This window comes from Pteronotus mesoamericanus, unplaced genomic scaffold (assembly GCF_021234165.1).
Source record: "Pteronotus mesoamericanus isolate MK-2021 breed Mesoamerican mustached bat unplaced genomic scaffold, CSHL_Meso_final contig_20, whole genome shotgun sequence".
In the NCBI taxonomy this organism is placed as follows: Eukaryota; Metazoa; Chordata; class Mammalia; order Chiroptera; family Mormoopidae; genus Pteronotus; species Pteronotus mesoamericanus.
Genome location: NW_026555085.1, coordinates 8494548 through 8516577, shown reverse-complemented (window position 1 = coordinate 8516577; position 22030 = coordinate 8494548). Strand labels below are relative to the sequence as shown.

General features: G+C 35.5%; 2 protein-coding genes across 3 annotated transcripts in view; both read left to right on the top strand.

Moving 5' to 3' along the window:
* BTBD9 (BTB domain containing 9) overlaps positions 1-22030 on the top strand; it is a 459841-nt gene that overhangs the window by 39269 nt on the left and 398542 nt on the right. For both annotated transcript variants that reach the window (XM_054569314.1, XM_054569315.1), the window contains exons 2-3: positions 17481-17689; positions 21026-21389. In XM_054569314.1, coding sequence (XP_054425289.1) covers positions 17505-17689; positions 21026-21389 — 549 coding nt within the window. In that variant the 5' untranslated portion in view covers positions 17481-17504. The remainder of the gene's footprint in view (positions 1-17480; positions 17690-21025; positions 21390-22030) is intronic.
* LOC129067433 (40S ribosomal protein S20-like) lies at positions 14888-15360 on the top strand. The gene has a single exon (XM_054569316.1). It carries the CDS (start codon positions 14888-14890, stop codon positions 15245-15247), a length of 360 nt encoding a protein of 119 aa, XP_054425291.1. The 3' UTR covers positions 15248-15360.

The following is a 22030-nucleotide window of genomic DNA, read 5'->3' as shown; positions in this document are numbered from 1 at the left end:
AACAAGGGTTGAACTTTTTCTAGATAGCCCTCATATGCTTTATTTATTTGTATCTTCTTTAATTTCTTTCTTCAATGTCTTACAGTTTTTTGAGTACAGGTCTTTTACATCCTTGGTTAAATTTATTCCTAGGTATTGTATTTTACTTTTTTTGATGCAATTGTAAGTGGGATGATTTTCTTAATTTCCCTCTGATAGTTCATTATTGGTGTATGGAAATGCTTGGTGCATATCCAGAAGTGATCTGGATATTTATTTTGTATGGTGCTACTGTACAGAGTTCTAATAATTTTTTTGTGGAATCTTTAGGGATCTCTATATAATACAGTATCATTTCATCTGCAGATAACGACAGTTTTACTTCTTCCTTTCCAATTTGAATGTCTTTTATTTCTTCTTCTTGTCTGATTGCCATGGCCAGGACTTCCAGTATTATGTTGTGTAAGATGGTGAAAGTGGACCTCCCTGTCTTGTTCCTAAACTTAAAGGAAATGCTTTTAGTTTCTGCCCATTGAGTATGATGTTGCCTGTGGGTTCATCACATATGGCCTTTGTTATGTTGATGTTATATTCCATCTATTCCCACTTTGCTGAGAGTTTTAATCATAAAGGGTGCTGGATTTTATCAGATGCTTTTTCTGAATCTCCTGATATGATCATTTGATTTTTATCCTTCATTTTGTTTATGTTGCATATCATGTTTAATGATTTGTGGATATGGTATGAACTTTGCATTCCCAGAAAAAGTCTTACTTGGTCATGGTGTATGATTTTTTTAATGTATTGCTGGATCCAGTTTGCTAATAGTCTTTGAGAATTTTAACATCTCTGCTGATTAAGGATATTGGCCTATAATTTTCTTTGTTTGCGTGTCTTTATTTGCTTTTGGGATTAGGATAATAATGCTGGCCTCATAAAGTGAGCATGGGAGTCTTGAAATTTTTTGAATAGTTTGAGGATAGGTCTTAGTTCTGGTATGTTCAGTAAAATTCACCTGTGAAACCATCCTGTCGCGGAGTTTTATTTGTTGGGAGTTTTTTGATTACTGCTTCAATTTCATTAAGTGTAGTAAGGCTATTCAAGTTTTCTGTGTCTGATGCAGTTTTGGAAGATTGTATGTTTCTAGGAATTTATCCATTTCTTGCAGTTCATAATATTTTCTTACAATCCTTTGTATTTCTGTATTGTCAATTGCTACTTCTCTTTTTATTTCTGATTTTATTTATTTGGGTCCTCGTTTTTTCTTGGTGAGTCTGGTTAAAGGTTTGTCATACTTGTTTATCTTTTCAGAGAACCAGCCCTTGGTTTCATTGGTCTTTTGCATTTTTTTTTTTTTGACTCTGTTTCTTTTATTTCTTCTCTGATCTTTATTATTTTCTTTCTTCTACTCACTTTGGTCTTTGTTTTTCTTGTTCTGGTTCCTTTAAGTGTAAAGTTAGGTTGTTTTCTGAGATTTTTCTTGTTTCTTGAGGCAGAACTGTAATTGTGTGAATTTCACTCTTAGGGACTGTTCTCACTGTGTCCCATAGGCTTTGGGTTGTTGTGTTTTCATTTTCATTTTTTTCAAGGTCTCTTTTGATTTCTTCCTTGATCTCATTGTTAACTTACTCAGTGTTTAGTAGTATGTTATTTAGCTTCCATGTCTTTGTTTTTTCAGTTTTTTTCCTTGTGATTGATTTCTAGTTTCATGACATTATGATCACAGAAGATGCTTGATATGATTTCAGTCTTCTTAAATTTATTAAGACTTGTTTTCTGTCCTAACTAAATTTCCACGTGCATTTAACAAGAATGTATATTCTACTGCTTTGGGGTTAAATGCTCTGGAGATATCAATTAAATCCTACTGGTTTAAGTGTGTCATTTTAAGGCCACTGTTTCCTTTCATTTGCCTATTCTTAAGTATACACTTTGGATTTGGCTATAATCTTGGCTCTACCTATAGATTTGGATCAGTGGGTGTGGTTTTGGACAGTAACTCCTAAACTACATGAGGATAATTATCTTTGAATATTTTATTCTTTTCGTTTTTCCATCGGAGTAGAGAATAGTGTGTTGGAGGAATTAAGACAGTGTTCCTCTTGGCAGGTGTGGCTCAGTTGGTTGGGTGTCATCCCACAAAGTGGAAGGTTGCTGGCTTGACTCCTGGTCAGGGCATATGCCTGTGCTGCGGGTTTGGTCCCTGATTGGTGCGTGTTCAAGGGGCATCCGATCAATGTTTCTCTCTTACATTGATGTTTCTCTCCCTTTCTTTCTCCCTTGCTTCCCCTCTCTAAAAAATAAAAAAAATAAAATCTTAAAAGACAATTTTTATAAAACTAAAGGAAAAATTATAAAGGAGAAAAAAGGAACAAAAGGAAGACTAGTATAATTTGTGAACATTTCTTTTAGGTTATGTTCTAGGATGGCAACAAATAAACTTATAAATCAAGATTTTAGGTGGACTGATTTTTCAGAGTTGGTCTTCTTTTTTAATTTCACTATTTCACAGAAATAGCCAAGATATAGGAGTTTAACAAACTGCATCAAAGTATGCACAGTAGAACATTTTTATAACATCTACAAATGAAAAGCCAATTTCCTTACAGAGACAATAATGCAAATGTTCACAGTAGCTTTGCTACACAGAAATTAAATTGTTGCAATTGATGATTCCACTACTTTAATGGGAGTTCATGTTGTAATAACCTTTATTAATTAGGAAAATATCATATAATTTAAATCTAGGCAAGACTATTGCAGACCTATAAGTTGCCACTGAAGAAATTAAACAGAAATGGCTTGTCCTGTATTTTCAAGTATCATTACAACTAAGAACACCTGTTTTTATCATGATTTTTTTCATTGTTTTTTGGTTCTAGGTGCATTTTTTTGTTTGTTTGTTTCAGTAAACAGTTCATGCAGTTTTCAATTGCTTGGGACCAAAAAAGGCTGAGAACCTGAAAAAGGATACTTATAAACTCTAAGATCTATTAAGTGATAGCTACTTCTTCGAGTTGCAGTCTGTGACTCCTTATTTTCAGAAGTCATCCCATCTTATAGGTGGTTGGTTGCCTTTAGGGAGATACATAGTGGAATAAACCTGGGCTGAGAGACTGAGAGAAGGTTGGTGGCTGGATAACATAGGTCTTCGGGTAAACATTTGTAACTTCAGTTAATAAAATCCGATGATAATTCTTTGGTACCTTGTCTCTTTCTGAAGCATGAGCTCAACAAGGTACTTTGCAAGGAAGAAAGAAGCAGAAACAAGCATCAGTATTTGGGGAAACTTGAAAACAAAATAAATGAAACTCACTTGGGTAATTTGTTATTTATTGTGTTCTGATTTGAATGCTTTTGTTTGCAGTTATTTTGGGAAAATTGTTTTAATAGAGATTGGCTTCAGAAAAACTGAAGAAGGCTTGAATTTAACAGAAAATAAAAATAAGAATGCAAATTATATATTGGGCTGTTTTTGCCTTGCAAATCTTCGATATTTTGTGACTGAATAAGTAGAGTAGCTTCTCTCAGCTACCACAGAATTAGATATTATTGCCAAACTGAGCCAGGGGCATTGCCTTGTCTAGGAGAACATGTTTCAAAAGATGGCTTAAGGCCACTGGTGGGCCCTGATAAAAATAATATTGGCAAATGTCAGGTGATCTCATAGTATATCATTTATATATATCCTTTGGCAACTTACTAATAGCCAATCAAGTAAAGCATTAACATTATGCAAAATGTAGCATTCATAAATTCACAACAGCATTATACTAGAGTTTATAAAGGATTCTGACGTAATGTTCTACTGAGAAGTTTGGCTACTATGCAGTCTGCAGCAACATTGCAAAACTCCAATTCCACGTGTGAATGTACATAAGGTAGAATTTACATTTTTGGTGAGATACATATTATCAGTGTATGCTGAGTTGGTTGTGTTTTTCAGTTTTTTCTTTTTTTTATAAATTACTGGTTAGCCTTATCATTATCAATTTAATTTGTTGTAGATTGTTCAGTTAACCATGTAATGTATATTGATGCATATTAACAATATTCTTGGTCTGTAATTTTTCATTTCCTAGAGTTTAAATTGCAGTTAAAATGACTTTTTTCCCCATATTAGAAGCAGATGTATATGTATTCTCCAAACATTGACTTGAAAAATGACACTTTATTCATATCACCTATGACCTATTTTCCCTGGTTTAAGTAGGGTGTAGTTAAAGAAGTTTGAGAACTGCTGGGCTAAGGAGCCAATTGATAGGCCTAGGAATCTGAGTCAGAAACATTTCTGACTTCTTCCATGTTGCTACAATATAATTCTCCTAAGTTCAGGACCTTGACAGACCTTGGTTTGAATCTACTATTTATTGTCTGTGGCCTTGGACAATTGCCTAATTTTGTTTGTGTTTCCATTTCTTATCTGTAAATTGGGATAAAAAACGGTACCTTACCTAATCCAGATAAGATGTTGTGTATAAGATGCTTAGCGCTCTGCCTACCTTATAGTAAATTCTCAATGAATAGTAACCCTTATTACTAGGTGAGAAGTACTTTCTGTGTCCCTACTGCAAAATGGTTTATTTTCTACTAGATTGTAACTTTTTAAAGCTTATTTTTGGGTTAAAACATTTCAACCAATATTTATATGTTGCACATGTTTTAATTCCTTTTGTATGAATGTTCATTGCTAATAATAGTGTATGTTTCAAATGATCTTGATTATTTCAAATTTGGGGTGGTCACTTTTTAATTGAAATATATTGAACATGTAGCATTGTGTAAATGTTAAAGATGTACATGTTAATTTGATACATTTATATATTATAATATTGTCATTGTAGTGATAATTAGTACTTCTATTACATAATTATCATTGCTTATTAGTGGTTAGAATAAAGCTGTAGTCTCTTTGCAGTTTTGATGATTATACATAATACAATAATGTTGTCTGTATTCACTGTACTCTCTGCAGTAGATCTCTAGGACTTATGACAGGGTCACCTTTAAAATCCAATTACTAGTAGTGTTGTCATAACAGTCATTTTTTTTGTTTGCTTATGGTGGGATACATTATCTTCAGTCAGTCAGTGGTTTCCATGCAAGAACCTTTTTTAATCCACTTGTCATTTTTGTGAGTGCTAATTTAATTAAAACTAGATAACATTTGGAAAATTCACATAAGCAAGCACACAGGTAAACCTGATACTTCCCTTAAGCAAATGAAGACACTACCTCCATCCTAGCCAATTTTGTGGAATTCCCACTCTTCTCTCACAACACGTACTTATCTTATGAGACAAGTTTTTGACATGTAGATCAAGAGAGAAAAGCAGTGTCCATCACATATTAAATATTACTAAAGATTAATTTTTCTCCTTTTTCTAGGTTAAAAATACATATTAGTAGAAGTGTTGAGGTTTTCCTTCCAAGTTTCTATGGTTTGTATTGCACTCTCCCTGGAATGTGAGCACCTCATTTTGGAAAGCAATTTATTTATATAGGCAATTACTTCAATATTTGCGCATTCTGATACAAGAGTATAAAAGATAATTTTTTGAGCTCCTATCCATTTAATCATTTGTTTGGCATAGCCGTAGTCATTTTGGCATAATTATGGAAGGTAACTATATTTGACTTTCTAAAAATCATAAAATTATGGTCTGCTAGTTGTAGACATTATTTGTTATCTTGTCTTACCTTCTTTAGTAAACAGTGAGTTCTTCAAAGGTAGCGACTTTATCATATTAATCTTTGTGTTTCTGTCATGTAGCACTGGGCATGTGTTGTAGGAGCTCAATAAATCTTTTATCAAGTGAATTATATACAGATTCAGAAACTAGTTTGTCCCGTGGCAGAGAATTGGAGAATCAATGTGGTAATTGCTAAATGGAGTTAGATATACTCTTAATAAAATAATTTTGTCAAATATTTTTGTTACAGTATAGTTTGTTAGTGTTCTAAGCTAAGCATATCTATAAAATCATAGATTGACAAGAATTTGGAGCTGGACTGATGTTGGAAATCATTTACTCTTTCCCAGAGAAAGACATTTCAGGAATCCTGAATAGAAAATGCCCATGGAGTTCAGTCATGTTTTTCACTGTAGCACTTTACTGCCTGGGTGTTATTACTCCTCTGCAGAGTTTAGATTGCATTTTCAGAGTAGCAGAACCAAGGTTATGTACCAGTATGGTCGTTCAACCCTATTTATTCAAACTTTTGGATGGCATGGATAGAGTATATATCAAAAGAAGTGAGGTATCCTTCCCATGAGAAAGTAGGATGTGATTTTCTTTTTTTTTTTTTTTAGTGTGTTTAAGATGCAGACAGGACATCATTTATCTCCCCAAATGATATTCATTTAAACTTAAAAGAATACCACTTAAAATTTCACACCACATGGGTACCAAGAGCAGAAAGAAATTGCTGAACCATATGCTTGTAAATGCCATCTCTTTCCTCAAGAGAAAGATCATTTATATTTTGCAATTAAAGAGCAGAAGGTCTTTTCTCCCATAAAAGCCTTTCAGTCAGGAAATTTGCAGGATGGGGAGGGCTTCCCAGGGGAGATTTATACAGCATTCAAGGACTCATTGGCATCGCTACCTGGTGGAACTTTGTTCTTTGTCTATTTGCTGATTAAACTCTGGAAAATAAACTTTAATTCTAAAAAATGTAATAAACCTTTGTTAAAGAAAAATTTGTAAACAGTTCTACTGGAAGTGAGTATTAAAGAAAGAAATTGATATTTAAGTCGACTTGTTTTTTTCAAACTCCTTAAGAGGCAATTGTAGCATTACAACATTATGAATTACATATGGTGTTCTCAGTTTACTAATGGACATTGTTTATTATTTTTGGTTAGAACAAAGGGGCATGGGTTTCTTATTGAGTAATAAATCACTAACCCTAAGAATTTTCATACTGCTGTTTTAATCTTTAAATTTTTTTGATTTATTTGAATTCATATTAAGTTAACCAAGCACCAAAAAAACAAAAACAAAAGCAAAAGCAAAAAACCATTGTGTAGTTTCCATACCATCATACCTGGTAAATATGAAGTCCCAGAATCCTTGACTAATAATGTGTGTGATATGCTGAATAGCATCATTTCTGGGTTGAGGGGTCCCTGCCCTCCCTTAGACTAAGTCCCTGTTTCCCCTGCCTTCCTACTCTTTTTCCTTCCTCCAACCTTGAACGAGTAGTTTAAGTGAATAAATTACTCCTGCCCTGTCCTGTGAATGTCAGCAGGTTTTGGTCTCTGGGACTGTCAACAGGAGCAAATCTCAGAGTATTTTATATGCATCTGAGAAAATATGCCTTAAGTTTAGAAAAAAGTCATACTGAAAACCCCTAAGGTGAAGATCTTTAGTCGGGATATATCAGAGGGAGTGTCCTAGTAGGTCATGCTACCCAAGTGTTTGATATTTATTACTTTTTGTCTGTCTTAGTGTTATGAACTTTTTGTCTTGGCCTTCAGGTTGTTGATTAAGTGTTTTTATCTGTAGAGATAATATATAGTCCCTCTGCTAACTATCCTTAGTCACTAAATCAGGTACTGCTGGTTGTGGCAGATTAAATCCCTTGCTGTGTGATACACAAACTATTTTGTAATTTTAGTGGCCAAAGTTATTGAAATATTTGTATATAGTTTTATTACAAAAATGGGCTTGTTATAAAAATTTTAAACATTACAGAAATATGTAGTGCATTATGTAAAATTTGTTTCCCACAACCCTGATCCATTGGGTTAAACCCTTGTTAACAGTTCAATGTTAGCTTTTTATTTATTAAAAAATAGGATCGTACTATGATACTGTTTTACAGCTTGCCTTTTTGTACATACAATTACATATATTTAGATTTTTAATGTCATTAGTATCTAACTTCATTCTTTTAAAAACCATTGTATAATATTTCATTGTATAGACTTACCATATTTACCCAGTTCCCTTTAAATGGACATTTAAGTTTTTTCCAGTTTTTTACTGTTACAGGAACTGCTGAAGTTGGCATCCTTATGTATTTGTGTGCTCTTGTGTGAATATCCAGCTTTTTTCAAAATGGCTAGTCATAACTTTTATTGGAAAAAATTCACATTTTCTCTCACTGAATTGAAATGCTACATTTATATGTATACTAACTTCCTATGTGTACCTGGGTATGTTTCTGCACTAATATGTTCCAGTGATCTGTATCTGGAACATAACATTGTTTTAATTGCTCTAATCTATGATTTACTTGCTCATCTAGTAAGCTGGCCTCTTTTATCATTTTTTTTTGAGTATACACCAAATCACTTATTCTTCTATATGAACTCTTTTATCCCAGTTTACTTTAAAACTCTGTTGTGATTCTGATAAGGGTTACTTAATTCTCGTATTAATTAATTAGAACTGTATCAGCTTGAAAAACCCTCTTGATAAATATAAAATTCTTGAGAGAAATCAAGATGGTGAAGGAGTGAATGGAAGTCACACTGACCTCCTCCCAGGACCAATCTGGAATTACAACTAAATTGTGGAGAAATCACCTGGAACAAACTACTGAACAATAGCAAGAGAGGAGCCGTATAACCTCAAAAGATGGAAGAATCAGCTTTAGCAGAAACTTAGGGGAAAGGAGTGTGATAGAGACTTGAGAAGCCAGGCGGGGCGCCCGCAGGTGGCAACCCCAGAGGGATATTGAAACAGCCAGTTGGGTCCCCCTGAGAAGAGGAGGGTCTAAACCACAGGTGGGGATCTCCAGACTACAGCACCAGAGCCCAAAAAGTACACAGATGGCAACCAGTTGTGAAAAGCAGCAGGGTTGCTCTCTGCCAAAGACAGGTGACTGGGGATGCAAAGAGTCTTTAAAGGGCCAATGCATAAATTTTTATTTGCAGCCATTTACCCTGGTCTCTGGCAAAGGTGGGACAGAGTGGTCTAGAGTCATCGAAGGAGGAGAGACTAGGGAAGGAGGCTTTGGGAGAGAACTGAAAGAGAAGACAGTGGGATCCCGGTGTGGACGTCTTGCCCATGCAGCAGCCATCTTGCTTAGGCAGACCACTCTGTGAGCGCTAACAGCGTGAGAGGACACAGTAGCCCTGCCTCCAGAAGGGACTCTGCCCAGGCCTGGTGGTGCTAAAACCTGATTGCTGAGTATAGAGTGGCAGCCACAGATAGTAGGTCCTTGGCTGAACGGGTTACAGAGTGGTTTAGAGACACTTGAGGAGAGACTAGAGATGGAGACTTTGGAGAGAGAGTGGCGAGAGAAGCCAGGGAGATCCCAATGCTGACTCCTCCCCCATACGGCAGCAGCCATCTGGCTCAGGCAGACCACTCCCCTGAGCAGCAGCAGCGTGAGAGGGCCCGATAACCCCACCCTCAGGAGGGACTCTGCCCTGCCCTGTGGTGCCTAAGCCTGACTGCTCAGCGCAGAGTGACTAGATTAACAACTGAACGTGACAGCCAACGACAGTAGATTTCTGGAAGTCTCGAACAGTCTACCTAATGTCAGGGTCAACATCTGACATAATCAGAGGCAGATCCAGAAAGAAAAAACAGCAGTCTCCTACCAAGAAGTTCACACCACAAAGTCAGGAAATCAAGACAGACCAATTTAAGAAGCAGAAGCAAAAAAGGAAGAGTCTCACAAATAATGGGAAGACAAAGAAACACCCCCCAGTTGAAGGGAAAGGAGGAATCCCCAGAGAGAGAACCAAATGAAATAGAGGCAAGTAGATTATCAGATATTGAGTTCCAAAAGTGGTTCTAAGGAAGCTCATTGAGCTCAGTGAGCTCAGAGAGAATTACTAAAAACTACAGGGAAATGACGAGGAACTTAGTGCAAACTGTATCAGCATGAAAAAGGATATAGAAACTGTCAATAAGAGGCAAGAGGAAATGAAGAATACAATTTCTGAATTGAAGAACACAGTAGAAGGAATCAAAAGTAGGCTGGGTGAAGCAGAGGATCGAATCAACAAGCTGGAGGATAAGGTAGTCAAGGCTCCCAGAAATACCAAGAAAATTTTAAAAAGACTCAAAAACAATGAAGAGGCAGTTAGGGAAATGCAGGACAACCTGAAACGTAATAACATCCGTATAGTAGGGATACCAGAGGGAGAAGAAGAGGAGCAAGGGATAGAGAACCTGTTTGAAAAAGTAATGATGGAAAACTTCCCTAAACTGAGGACAGAAGAAGTCACACAAGCCCAGGAAGCAGAGAGGGTCCCATTCAAGAGGAACCCAGTGAGGCCCACTCCACGACACATCATCATTAAAATGGCAAATATCAAACACAAACAGAGAATCCTAAAGGCAGCAAGGGAGAAACAGGTAGTAACATACAAGGGAGCCCTGATACGGCTAGCAGCTGACTTCTCCGCAGAAACATTACGAGCCAGAAGGGAATGGCAAGAAATATTCCAAGTCATGAAAAGCAAAGGCCTGCAACCAAGACCACGCTACCCAGCAAGGCTCTCAATTCAAATGGAAGGCGAAATAAGGAGTTTCCTAGACAAAAGAAGGCTAAAAGAGTACACCTCCACTGAACCAGCGTTGCAAGATATGCTAAAGGGACTGCTTTAAGAAGATGAAGAGAAAGAGCCTATGCATACCCGGGTCCTATCACAGTCACCCGTACTTGATGTTACCAATATTTTTAATCCTTATTAATCTGATTGTGACAATGACGTGTTATTTTAATTGCTTCTTTATTATTTGTTGAAACTAAACCTGTTTTGTATATTTCTTGCCTAATTCTATTATTTTTAAAAGCTTTAAATGGCTTTTTGGTATTCTTTATCCATTTTTTGATTAAATGGTTGTAGAATTTTTTCCCTAAAAGAAAAACTGTTAACCCTTTTTTAGATGTGTTGCAAATGCATTCCTATTCTATTATTTGTCCCTTAACTTTTTTTATATGTATATTACTGTGTAGTCTTAAATGTTTAATATAGTCATATTGTCAGTATTTTATTTTACAGCTTCTGGGTTTGAATGGTTTACTTCAGGGTAAGGTAAATATTATTTTGTATTTTCTCCTACAACCCCTTAGATTTTACATACTGATTTTTAACTCACCTGAATATTTTTTGTAGAATGTGTGAAATAGGGCTCCATATTTGTTTTATCTCAAGTAATAGTGGTTCATGCACCTTATTTGTTGAATAAGCCTTGCTTTTCCCATTGATTTGAAATAACAATTCAATCATATATTACATTTGTTAGACAGATATATACATTTGTTTTAGAATGCTCATTTCATTTCATTGATCTACTTGAGTATTTCTGTGCTGGTGTCATGTTGTTTTAATTGCTGAGACTTTATAATGGATTTGAATTTTTTAATATTTTATAATGGATCTTTACATTTAAAAAAATAAATAAGTAAAATCAATCTGCATTTTTAATAAAAAGAGAGAAGGAACTCCTATCTTCTGCGACAAAATGGATGATGGAACTGGAGAATATTTTGCTAAGTGAAACAAGCCAGTCGGTAAAAGACAAGTACCATATGATCTCACCTATAAGTGGAATCTATTCAAGAAAATAAACAACAGGCGTGGAAACATGGAGCAGACTGAAAGTGACCAGAGGGGTTGGGGAAGGAGGACAGTGGTAGAAAGGAGGAGAAGGGACTAGACAAAACATGTATGAATGACCCATGGACATGAACATCACTCTGGGAATTGACTTTTGGGGTGGGGGAGTGGGATGGGTGAAGGAGGGCAAAGGTGGGGTGGAATTGAGACAACTGTAATAGAATAAACATGATTTTAAAAAAATATATAAAATTGTCACTCATTCTCAGTTTTTCTAATATGTGTACCCGTTTGTCAAATTACTGGTTTTTAATTGTATTCCTACCAAGAATGTTTGGCTAAATTTCGCTGTTACTGTTGTTTTTGTTCACAGTATAAAGTACAATAAAATACTAAATATGCTTTTTATGTAGTGATTTAGAGGTGTTTGGTCTCTGCAACATTGTATCTTTCTATCTAAATAATGTATATACATTTGTTTTTCTTAAATTCCTCAGTAGAGTTTTATAATTTCCTTTACACATTCTGTGAGTTTATTTCTGTGTGTTGTGTGTGTTTTCCAATTATAAATTGCAGTTTTTTCCCCCTCATTTTCTAGATGGTTGTTTTGGCATGGAAAGATTTCATACATTTTCATGTAATAATTTTGTGTGGCAGCTTAGTTAGCCTCCCTTATTTTCTCTGATACCTCTTCAGTTGATTTTCATGGATATTTTATGGGGCAATCAGATTATCAGCAATAGTGATTATTTTGTTTCTTTGTTTCATCATCCATTTAGCTTTAACTTGGTTTTCTTTATTGCATTGTGTGTGTGTTTTTTTTTTTAAGTTATCAGCGTGACATTGGTTAATAGGGTCCTATAGATTTCAAGTGTACATTAATATGATACATGATCTGTATGTTGCATTGTGTACTCACCACCCATAGTTATGGTAGGTCATCTTCTGTCAGCATGTATTTGGCCCTGCTTACCCTCTGCCATTTCCTCACTCCCTTCCATCTGGTAACCACCATACTCTTTTTGTCTGCGTCTCTGAGTTTCAGTTTTATATCCCACATATGAGTGAAATCATATAGTTCTTAGCCTTTTTTGATTGACTTATTTCACTTAACATTTTGTTCTTGAAAATTATGATAAGAGTAGACACCCTTACCTTATTTCTGAACTTTCTAGGAATGTTTCTAGTGCCTAATTATTAACTAGTTGCTCACATCTGTTACAGTTAGGCTGTGTATGTAGGTATCAAATAAAGGATGGATCCTTTTATTTCTGTTCAGTTAAAAACATTTGAAAGTAAACTAAATGATTGCATTAAAAGGTGTTTTAGCTATTATTGTATTATTTACATGACTTTTTTCTTCTTTGACTTTTTAATTAGATGACAAATATTTTCCCTAATACTCTTCATCCTTTTGGAATTGACCTACTTTGTCATGATTCCTTTTGCTTAATCCCATCTCCCAATAGTTTACATAGGATTATTTTTTTTTCACTTATACTGCTTTTTGAGTGTGTGATTATGGTCTTTGTGTTAGGGTTATAGTGCCTTCATAAGAAGGAGCAGAAAACTTTACTTTTTCCCTTGTGCACAGGAATAGGTTAACATTGGAATTATGTGATCCTTAAAGTTTTGAAGAAAACTGTCCATACAACTGTTTGAATCTGGCATATTTAGAGGTCAGGGGTCAGGGCAGGTGGGGTAGGTTATTTTTTTAGTATACTTTCTCTTCTCCAAATCTAAGATTAAATAAGTGTATCAGATAGGTTTTTAGACTCTGTTTTCAGTGCTTTTTCTAACATCATTAGATCCTCTGGTGGTTTTGGAGCTATACAAAATACGTTAACACAGTAGGATTAAACTTTTATTTCTAGAAAGCCTGCTTGCAAAATTGCCCTTTGTCTAGCATCTGGAAACTTGGATTTTAGAAGGGTTCCTGTCATTACTTGATGGAAGTGGCTCATTTAAGCTGTACAAACAGTATGGTTTATGTTGAACACTGCTTTCCTTCATGGAATCTGGAATTTGGATACATACCAGTGAAAGGCTACCTACACTAACAACCTCCCATTAAACACCATGGTCATTGAGTCTCTAACACAGACTGTCACAGCTTTGTGGGGGAATTAAGTATCTCCAGTGTAACTCCATTGGAGATGACCTTTGTGCCTGGTTTTCCTCAGACTTTGCCCCATGTATTTTTTCAAAACCTTTGCTGATTTTGTTCTGTGTTCTTTTGCTGTAATGAATAACAGTCATGAGTACAACCATATACTGAAGTCATGGGAGTTCACTTCATATGACATGCCAAAACAGTGATATTAAAAGGCAGTGGCAAAGTTAAAAATGTATAACTTAAAAAAACCCTAATATAATCATTACGGGTGTGGAAACAATGTCATGGAAGTTAGAAAATTTGTTAAAGATCACCTGTGTCATTAGTGGCAGATAAGTTTCAAAACTTAAGAAACAAGTCAGTAATCAGTTTTTCCCTGTACACTTACATTTTTTTCAATTTTATCTTTCAAATTAAAATTGGTTGTTTAAAAAATTAAGGTTATTGTTTTCTAAAACACATACTTTTTTAAAAGCAAGCAGTGGACCCAAACTATGTAGATAAGCTACAGCAGAGGGTGAAAATGTTTTCTGTACAGAAGTTGTGGCATTGGTAACTGTTAGCATCATTTGCCTCTTCACAATAAGGCTCAAAATGGAATTATATGAATTTTCTCAGCTAGTATTTTATTTGTGTATTTGTGTACCTCAGTAAGGGCTGTGGACCTACAACAGACTCTAAATCAGTGGCTCATTAGAATCACTTCAGAATAGTGATTACACATTCCAGACCAATTAAACCAGAATCTCTGATAGGTGGGACTCAGGCATCCTTTTTTTCTTTTTTTCTTTTTCTTTTTAACTCTCTATGGGATTCCAACATGTGGCAAGCTCACTGAGAATCACTGTTCTAATTAAAATTTTTTCTATATGCCAATGAAATTTGTGTTTATACCATACTAAGTGGCTATTTTCTATACCTGGCAATATTAGCTTTATGTCTCTAGTTGGAAAAGCATAATTAAAATATACATGTAACAAATGAAATTTTATGACTAAGAAATACAGATCTAGAGAACCTACTAAGATGATATTTACATATGTAGTATTAATGCTTATTGTGTATCAGTTGAAGAATTATAAGTTTATGTTTGAGCTAGCTAACCAAAAACCAGTCATTGTGCGTCAAGAGTTATTTAGTAGCTTTTTGAGGAAGACATGGTTGCAGCTGCAGCAAAGTGCTGTCCCACCCACTCCTGTTCCTGACTCACTTCTGTTCACTCTCACCAAGGAACAAGTCAGTCAGGAAGCTATGCCGCAGCAATGGCTTTTAAAGATACCAGAAAGACATCCATGGAGCCAGAGGTGGCAATTCACCAAATAAGATTTACTCTAACCAGCCGCAGTATAAAGTCTTTGGAGAAGGTGTGTGCTGACTTGATCAGAGGCACAAAAGAAAAGGATCTCAAAGTGACAGGACCAGTTCGGATGCCTGCCAGGACTCTGAGAATCACTACAAGAAAAACTCCCTGTGGGGAGGGTTCTAAGACTTGGGATCCATTTCAGATGAGGATTCACAAGAGACTCATTGACTTGCACAGCCCTTCTGAGATTGTTGAGCAGGTTACATCCATCAGTATTGAGCCAGGTGTGGAGGTTGAAGTCACCATTGCAGATACTTAAGTCAACGTTTTTAATAAATTGACTATCAGTTGTTTAAAGGAAGAATCATTTAGTCAGTCATTTGAATCTTACTCATAAGAGTATTATCACAGAGAATATATTCACTGGGTACAGGCACACCTCATTTTATTACACTTCTCTTTACTGTGCTTCGCAGATGTTGCATTTTTTACAAATTGAAGGTAAGAACCTCTACCAGGAAACATTACAATTTATTTTACTGCTCTACTCACTTTATTGCTCTGGTCTGAAACTGAGGTATTCGTGTATATGCATTGCATCTTTTCAGCCAGGAAAGCATCAGTTTAGTTCAGAGCCATGCACCGTCATTGAAGGATTAGATAGTGATGTCAGAATTTATGTTGAGGAGGAATGGAATTTTGAAATCAGGTATGAGTTGCTTTCAGAATTTCATCGTTGATATAGGAAATGACCATGTTATTTTGAACATTGGTTGGATAACCTAGTCAGAAATCAAAACAAAAAACAAAAACAGTTTGAAACTTTGTCTAGGTCATCGTCAGACCTTGATCATATCTTAGAGCAGGGGTTGGCAAACTATGGCCTGTAAGTTAAGTCCAGCCTTCTCCTGTAAGTAGTTTCACTGGGACATAGCCATGAGCATTTATTTAATTATTGTTTGTGACTGCTTTTAGTTGAATAGTATTGTAACATAGACTTTGCAGCTTGCAAAGCCCCAGAATATTTACTGTCTGACCCTTTTGCCAATTGGCAAGGAAAAGCTTGCCAATTTCTGTGTTAGACTGTTATATCACACATTAAATGATTGACTCTCATATGATCTGCTGACACTCCTTACAGTGATCCTCTTAAGTTGTCTTTCATACACAGGTGAGTGGAGATGATTCCGTTTTTAGGGCTTTCCAGTGGAGATTGCAGTTGAGGGAAAGGCATTTGCCTTGGCAATGTGGGTAGTATGTTGCTAGTCCTTTGATGCTCCTAACATAGGGGACCAGGAGCTTGTTCACTTACCTGGGATGGTATTTGTTTGCCTAAGTCGTCCTCCGGGTTCTGCTGCATTACAGTCCTTGCTGTTGATCCTTCAGTTAGGGTGGTCATGTAGCAAGTAACTGGAGAACCTGGGTCTTCCACTGCAGTCTTTGGGGATAAAGACCATTTTTCATACACTTTGCTAATAATGGATCTGGTGGTGAAAGTTTAAAGATTAGGAGTAGTTTAACCTTTCATTCTTCCTGGTCCAAGTGGAGAGTTTTAGAAGGTGTGGAGGGTTAGTGGAGAGAGCATATCTGGCACAATTCCCCTAGACTCTGGCACAAGGGAGGATAGCTGGCTCTTAGGGCACCTGAGTGGTAGCAAAGGCTCTCATCCACTTAATAGGTTACTTATACCTGAAAAAACAGTACCTGCACGTACACTAGAGATTTAAGAATATAAACATTGGCTTTTGATGCATATAACTTCCTTTTCTAATATGTAAAGTTTTTAAGTTTTAGCTTTTTGATTTTTCAGTTAATGTTTGTTGTAGGGCATTGCATACAAAAGCAAGGAAGTGCCTGTAAATGAGATTAAATTAATGATGTCCTGGTAGACACAGGCAGTGTGATCATTAGGGATGAATGTTTGGTCTTGAGAAAAGTATTTGGGGTTATTCTTTTGAGGGGGATTAGGATGCTTGCTATAAATTTTCATTAATAAATGTCAAGATATTTTTGTGAATACAGAAGATTATAGTTTTTTTTCTAAGATATTTAAGATGGTTTCAGACCAAAACCTCTGAAAGTATTTGAAATGTGATGATTTAGTTTATTCTTTTTGTGATTTAGATCTAGATCTGTGCCTAAATGTCTTTCTGCTGGGTATATTTAATTACATTCTACCTTATTAAATCTGTGCTAAAAGAGGTGTTCTTCTGGTAGCTGACTTTCATTTTCCTGAGGTACTGAGAAGTAAGGAATCTGTATTTGGGTGCAGAGTTCTAGATTGGGGTAGCTCTAAGTACTGCTAGTGTTTGAGGACCCTGGCCTTTATATTTGCTTTCCTAGTGTGATAAGGCAGTGAAGGTAGTAGAGTTAACAGAAGCAAGGTGAATTACTTCCCAGAATAAATGGGTTAATAAATATACCAGTAACGATGAAATCTCTTATATGAGTGTTTTAAAGTAGTTTTAAGTTTTACTTAGCTGTGTTTATAGTATATGATTTTCTACATGTACTCCCCCCAACCACTAACCCTCATCTCTTCTTTAAACTAGATCCACTGTTACCTCTTCTACAAGATGAGTAACAGCCATCCTCTTCGCCCCTTTACTGCAGTGGGGGAAATTGATCATGTGCACATTTTGTCTGAACATATTGGTGCCTTGTTGATTGGGGAAGAATATGGTGATGTCACATTTGTTGTGGAAAAGAAACGTTTTCCTGCCCACCGGGTAATTTTAGCAGCGAGGTGCCAATATTTTCGGTAAGTCTGTAATACTTTTTGAAGATTCAAGTTAACTTGCATAAACATTGGTATTTTTTTAGTCTATAAAAAATAACAAAGCATAACAATAAATACTGGCAATCCTTCAACATCTATAAGAATTTTGTCTTTGTAGACTTTTTGTTATTTTTTGAAAATTACCTTTTTCTTCAGGAGCCATCTTAGTATTACAGGGTTAGGAGGCTCCCCAGGCTAGACTGTATCTAATTAATCAGTTTTCAAGATCTCAAGAATATTTATTAGGCTGAGTTTTTGTTGCCCTCACCTTCTCACCATCGATTACTGATGGAAGTTAATGTGATACATTGGCAGATAGGCTTCTTGTTGTGTAGACAGATGGCCCTTTGGACTTTCTAATGAACACAGATACCTCTTAGTTTCAAACTATTGATGTCCAGGACCTGTAGGTAGCCCAACAGATATAAGACAAGCAGTTCGATGCCAAATTAAAGGAAACTTAAGTATTAACTGAGACTGTTTCATAGTTATACTAGAACTAAAACTAAATAAAATATTTATGTATTTAATTAATGTACAACTTGTATTTATATGTAGCTCTTGTTACTCAAACCCTTAATTTCCAGGGTTATAAATGTTAAAGTGAGCTCTGATTACTCTGTATTATACCTAGTGTTAGTTAAAAGGCAATCATCATTGAGTGATAATTTCTCTTTGATAAATCCATTAGTCTGTACCATAAAAGCATTGATTTGCCTGGGAAACTTGATATCTAAAATTGAGATACTGGCTTAGAGAAAAATTCAGTTTCCTTCAAGTGAAAACTGCAGTCTGGGTTTTATAATAGGAAGTAACTGAAACAGTGTAGCAGGAACACCCAGAGTCACATAGTGAAGTGTGTCTCTTAGAAATACTTACTGTTTAAGGAGAATTTTTGTAGTATTTTATAAAAAATTTTAGAACATTCCATCTTGTACCTATAAAGTGCACTGTAGATGAAGCAAGAAGCCTAGAAAAAAGAAGAGTCTATTAAGAGTTCTTGCTAACAGTCTCCTATTCCTCTTGCTAATGGCCTTGGTCTAATCATTATTCGTTACCAGCCTCTGTCCGCTGCACAGTTTTCCTTTTGTATTTCTTTTCCAGTTTTTACTTTTGGTCCACTCATTACTATTAAAGTGTTTTCTGAAGAATCCTTTCTTAGGTCAGAATGTTTCAGTTTTATGTTTAATATTTGTTAATAGTTTATACCTTCTTTCAAATATAATTTGAGACAACTATAAATGAGTATCTTTTAGGTGATCAGTATATTCTTTAAATGAACTCAAATACTTAAAAAATTTAAAGACCATATTAAGTGAATGGAACATACTCCCTCACTTATTGACCTTGTTCTTGATGTCTGTTTGTGGATATTGAACCTTAATATCTGATGGCTCATGAGGCTGAACTCGAGTCATTACCAGTGTTATCTTAAATTCTTATTGTTGACACCATTCCTGTGTAAAGGTAAGTTAACTGCCAGTAGTCAGGAGAGGCTTTGCTACATGTTGTCATAGAGCCTCTCAATTCCTAGAGAAGGACAAACTAACCGTACAGGAGGGAGCTTTCCACAAGTTGGGGATTCATATTTAGGGTCCCAAAGGGGCTTCATCAGAAGCACTTTTTAAGGCATTGAGAATCCATGTAAATATCATAGTTTATGCGGGAGTAAGTGTTGGTGAGATCTTCCCAGGAAGGTGTTTTTTAATCTAGTAATTTTAAAGTTGTGGTTGGCAGTTCTCTGGATCACTTGAAACCTTCAAGGGTATTTTTAGGCAGAGTATACCCAATGAAGAGGTATGCTTAGAATATTCATGACTCTTTTGCTAGATGGTTTTACCTCTTTTTCTGAGCCAAGAAAGAATGCTGGATCCTGGGGGAGGGTAAGAAGAGTTCCTGACAGGTGTGGAGGGGACCCTGAAATGCTAGTCCTGCTCTCAGAATGTTAGGAGCAGGGGGAAATTCTTTTTACCACCTGTTCTCTTGCTCTCACTTTTACATGTGTTCTTTCTCTTTACTCTTCCTTTTCTGTGGTCCTACTTTGTCATCCTCTGGCTCCCCTTTCTTTTCTGATAGATTGAAAGTTTAATTGGTTCATATTATTTCTCTAGAGTAATAGAGGTAGAAATTCAAATCCATTACATGACTGAATTGTCTAGTTTTCATTGTTTTTAGATGAGTAGATCAGCAATAATATGGGGATTTTTAAAAAGTCTGACAAATAGTGAAAGACAAAACAAGTTAAATCATCCATAATTTTATCACCAATTTCATTTTTAATTTATAAAGTAACACTGAAAGTCCTTTCCTCCCAGCGATCTATTCCTAGTCCCTAGAGACAACCACTGTTAACAGTTTCATATGAATTTCCCCTGATTTTTTCTCAATATAAATAGATCTATCTATCTATCTATCTATCTATCTATCTATCTATCTATCTATATACCTATGTGCATACACACATAAGTAGATGTTGTATACTTTTTTATTCAACACATACGGATCTGCAACTTAACCTGGTAAATCCTAGACATCTTTCCAAGGCAGTGTATATTGACCTCCCTTCATCTTTCTAATGGCTGCACAGAATGTATACATTACAATTTTCTCAATCATGTTCCTATTGATGGACATTTAAGATTTTTTTCCAGTGTTTCCATTGTTTCAGTGTACATTCTCATATGTTTATTTTTAAAACCATGCTGTATTATGTCTCTGGAACTGAGTCCTAAAAGTGAGATTACTGAGTTGAAGGGTATACATATTTTAGATTTGAAGAGATATTACTTAAATTACTTTCTAAAAAGGGGTGCCCATTTATACTGGAAGCAGTATATGAGAGAACCTGTTTTTCCATTGCTTTTTCAGCCCTGAATATTAATAGGCTTTTTAACTTTTGCCCGTCTAACAGGGAAGAATGGTACCTGATTGTGCTCGTTTTTATCTGATTGTATCTTTTCTATAGAGTTTTTCTTTTTAAACTGTCTTATTGGTCTTTAACATGTTCATATTGATTTCACTGCTCTTCTCAAAAGAAGCACTTACATCTTTTTATGTAATGAATGTCTATTACATATCTTGAGCTTTCAGGGTATTTCATTAGTCCAGTTGTCTATAGAATTCATTCAAAATAGTTTTAAAATTACTTCTCTTAATTTTTTAAAGAACTATTTAAAATGATTACTGTACATTTCTTTTCCTGAATCTTTATGTCACTGAACAAACTTATATTTGTATAATGTTGATAGCAATTATTTCATAATTTTGTAGCAAATCTTATTTGAAGTTTTTCTCATGCATTTCTTCTCTGACATGCAGAGCATTACTGTATGGTGGAATGAGAGAATCTCAACCTGAAGCAGAAATCCCTCTTCAAGACACCACTGCAGAAGCATTCACAATGCTACTTAAATACATTTACACTGGGCGGGCAACGTTGACAGATGAGAAGGAGGAGGTGCTGCTGGACTTTTTGAGCCTGGCTCACAAATATGGATTTCCAGAGCTGGAGGATTCTACCTCTGAGTATCTCTGCACCATACTTAACATTCAGAATGTCTGTATGACTTTTGATGTTGCCAGTCTCTACTCACTTCCCAAGTTAACTTGCATGTGCTGCATGTTTATGGACAGAAATGCTCAGGAGGTGCTCTCAAGTGAAGGCTTTCTCTCCCTTTCTAAGGTGTGTCATTGTTTACAAGGAATTTACAGACATGAATTATTTTACTTATATCTGAACAGTAGAAATGTAGCAATGGACAAAGAATAAAAAATAGAAGTCGAAGGTGAGGAAGAGGTTGTCTGTCTAGCCACCTGCCTCTGGCTACTGAGACTCTAGATCATGTAAGAGAAAGGCAGATTGCTTCTGTTTTCTTTTAAGGTTCTTCTGGTAAATTCGATGTGCTAAAGAGGCTGATGCTGGGTGGTGGTTTTCAGTGTGATAACAAACAGGCTTCTTTGTAGTATTACATACTATTTTTTCAATTTGTATTTCTTTGATTAAGAGGATAATTCCTTATTATGAGAGAAAAAATTCATAAAGGAGATCAGCTGTGTCATTGGATATCTTTAAGTTACTGTTTTGTTTATATTTGGTTGGCCTAAAAGTTTGTTTGGTTTTTTCCATAAGATGGCTCTAGTAGTGCTTAGTAGTCTTTCACTGCATTCGGCACAATTTTGTTCGATTGTATTGTGACAGCTGTCATATCAGTGTACATTTTTAAAAAACATCAAAATTGGTGAGTTTTTGTGTAGCAATTTTAATATTGAAGATGGAAGAAAATAGTCAACATTTTCAGCATATTATGCTTTATTTCAAGAAAA

Coding starts and splice junctions, on each gene's coding strand:
- LOC129067433 (XM_054569316.1), top strand. CDS start 14,888: ATGGCTTTTAAAGATACCAGAAAGACATCCATGGAGCCAGAGGTGGCA.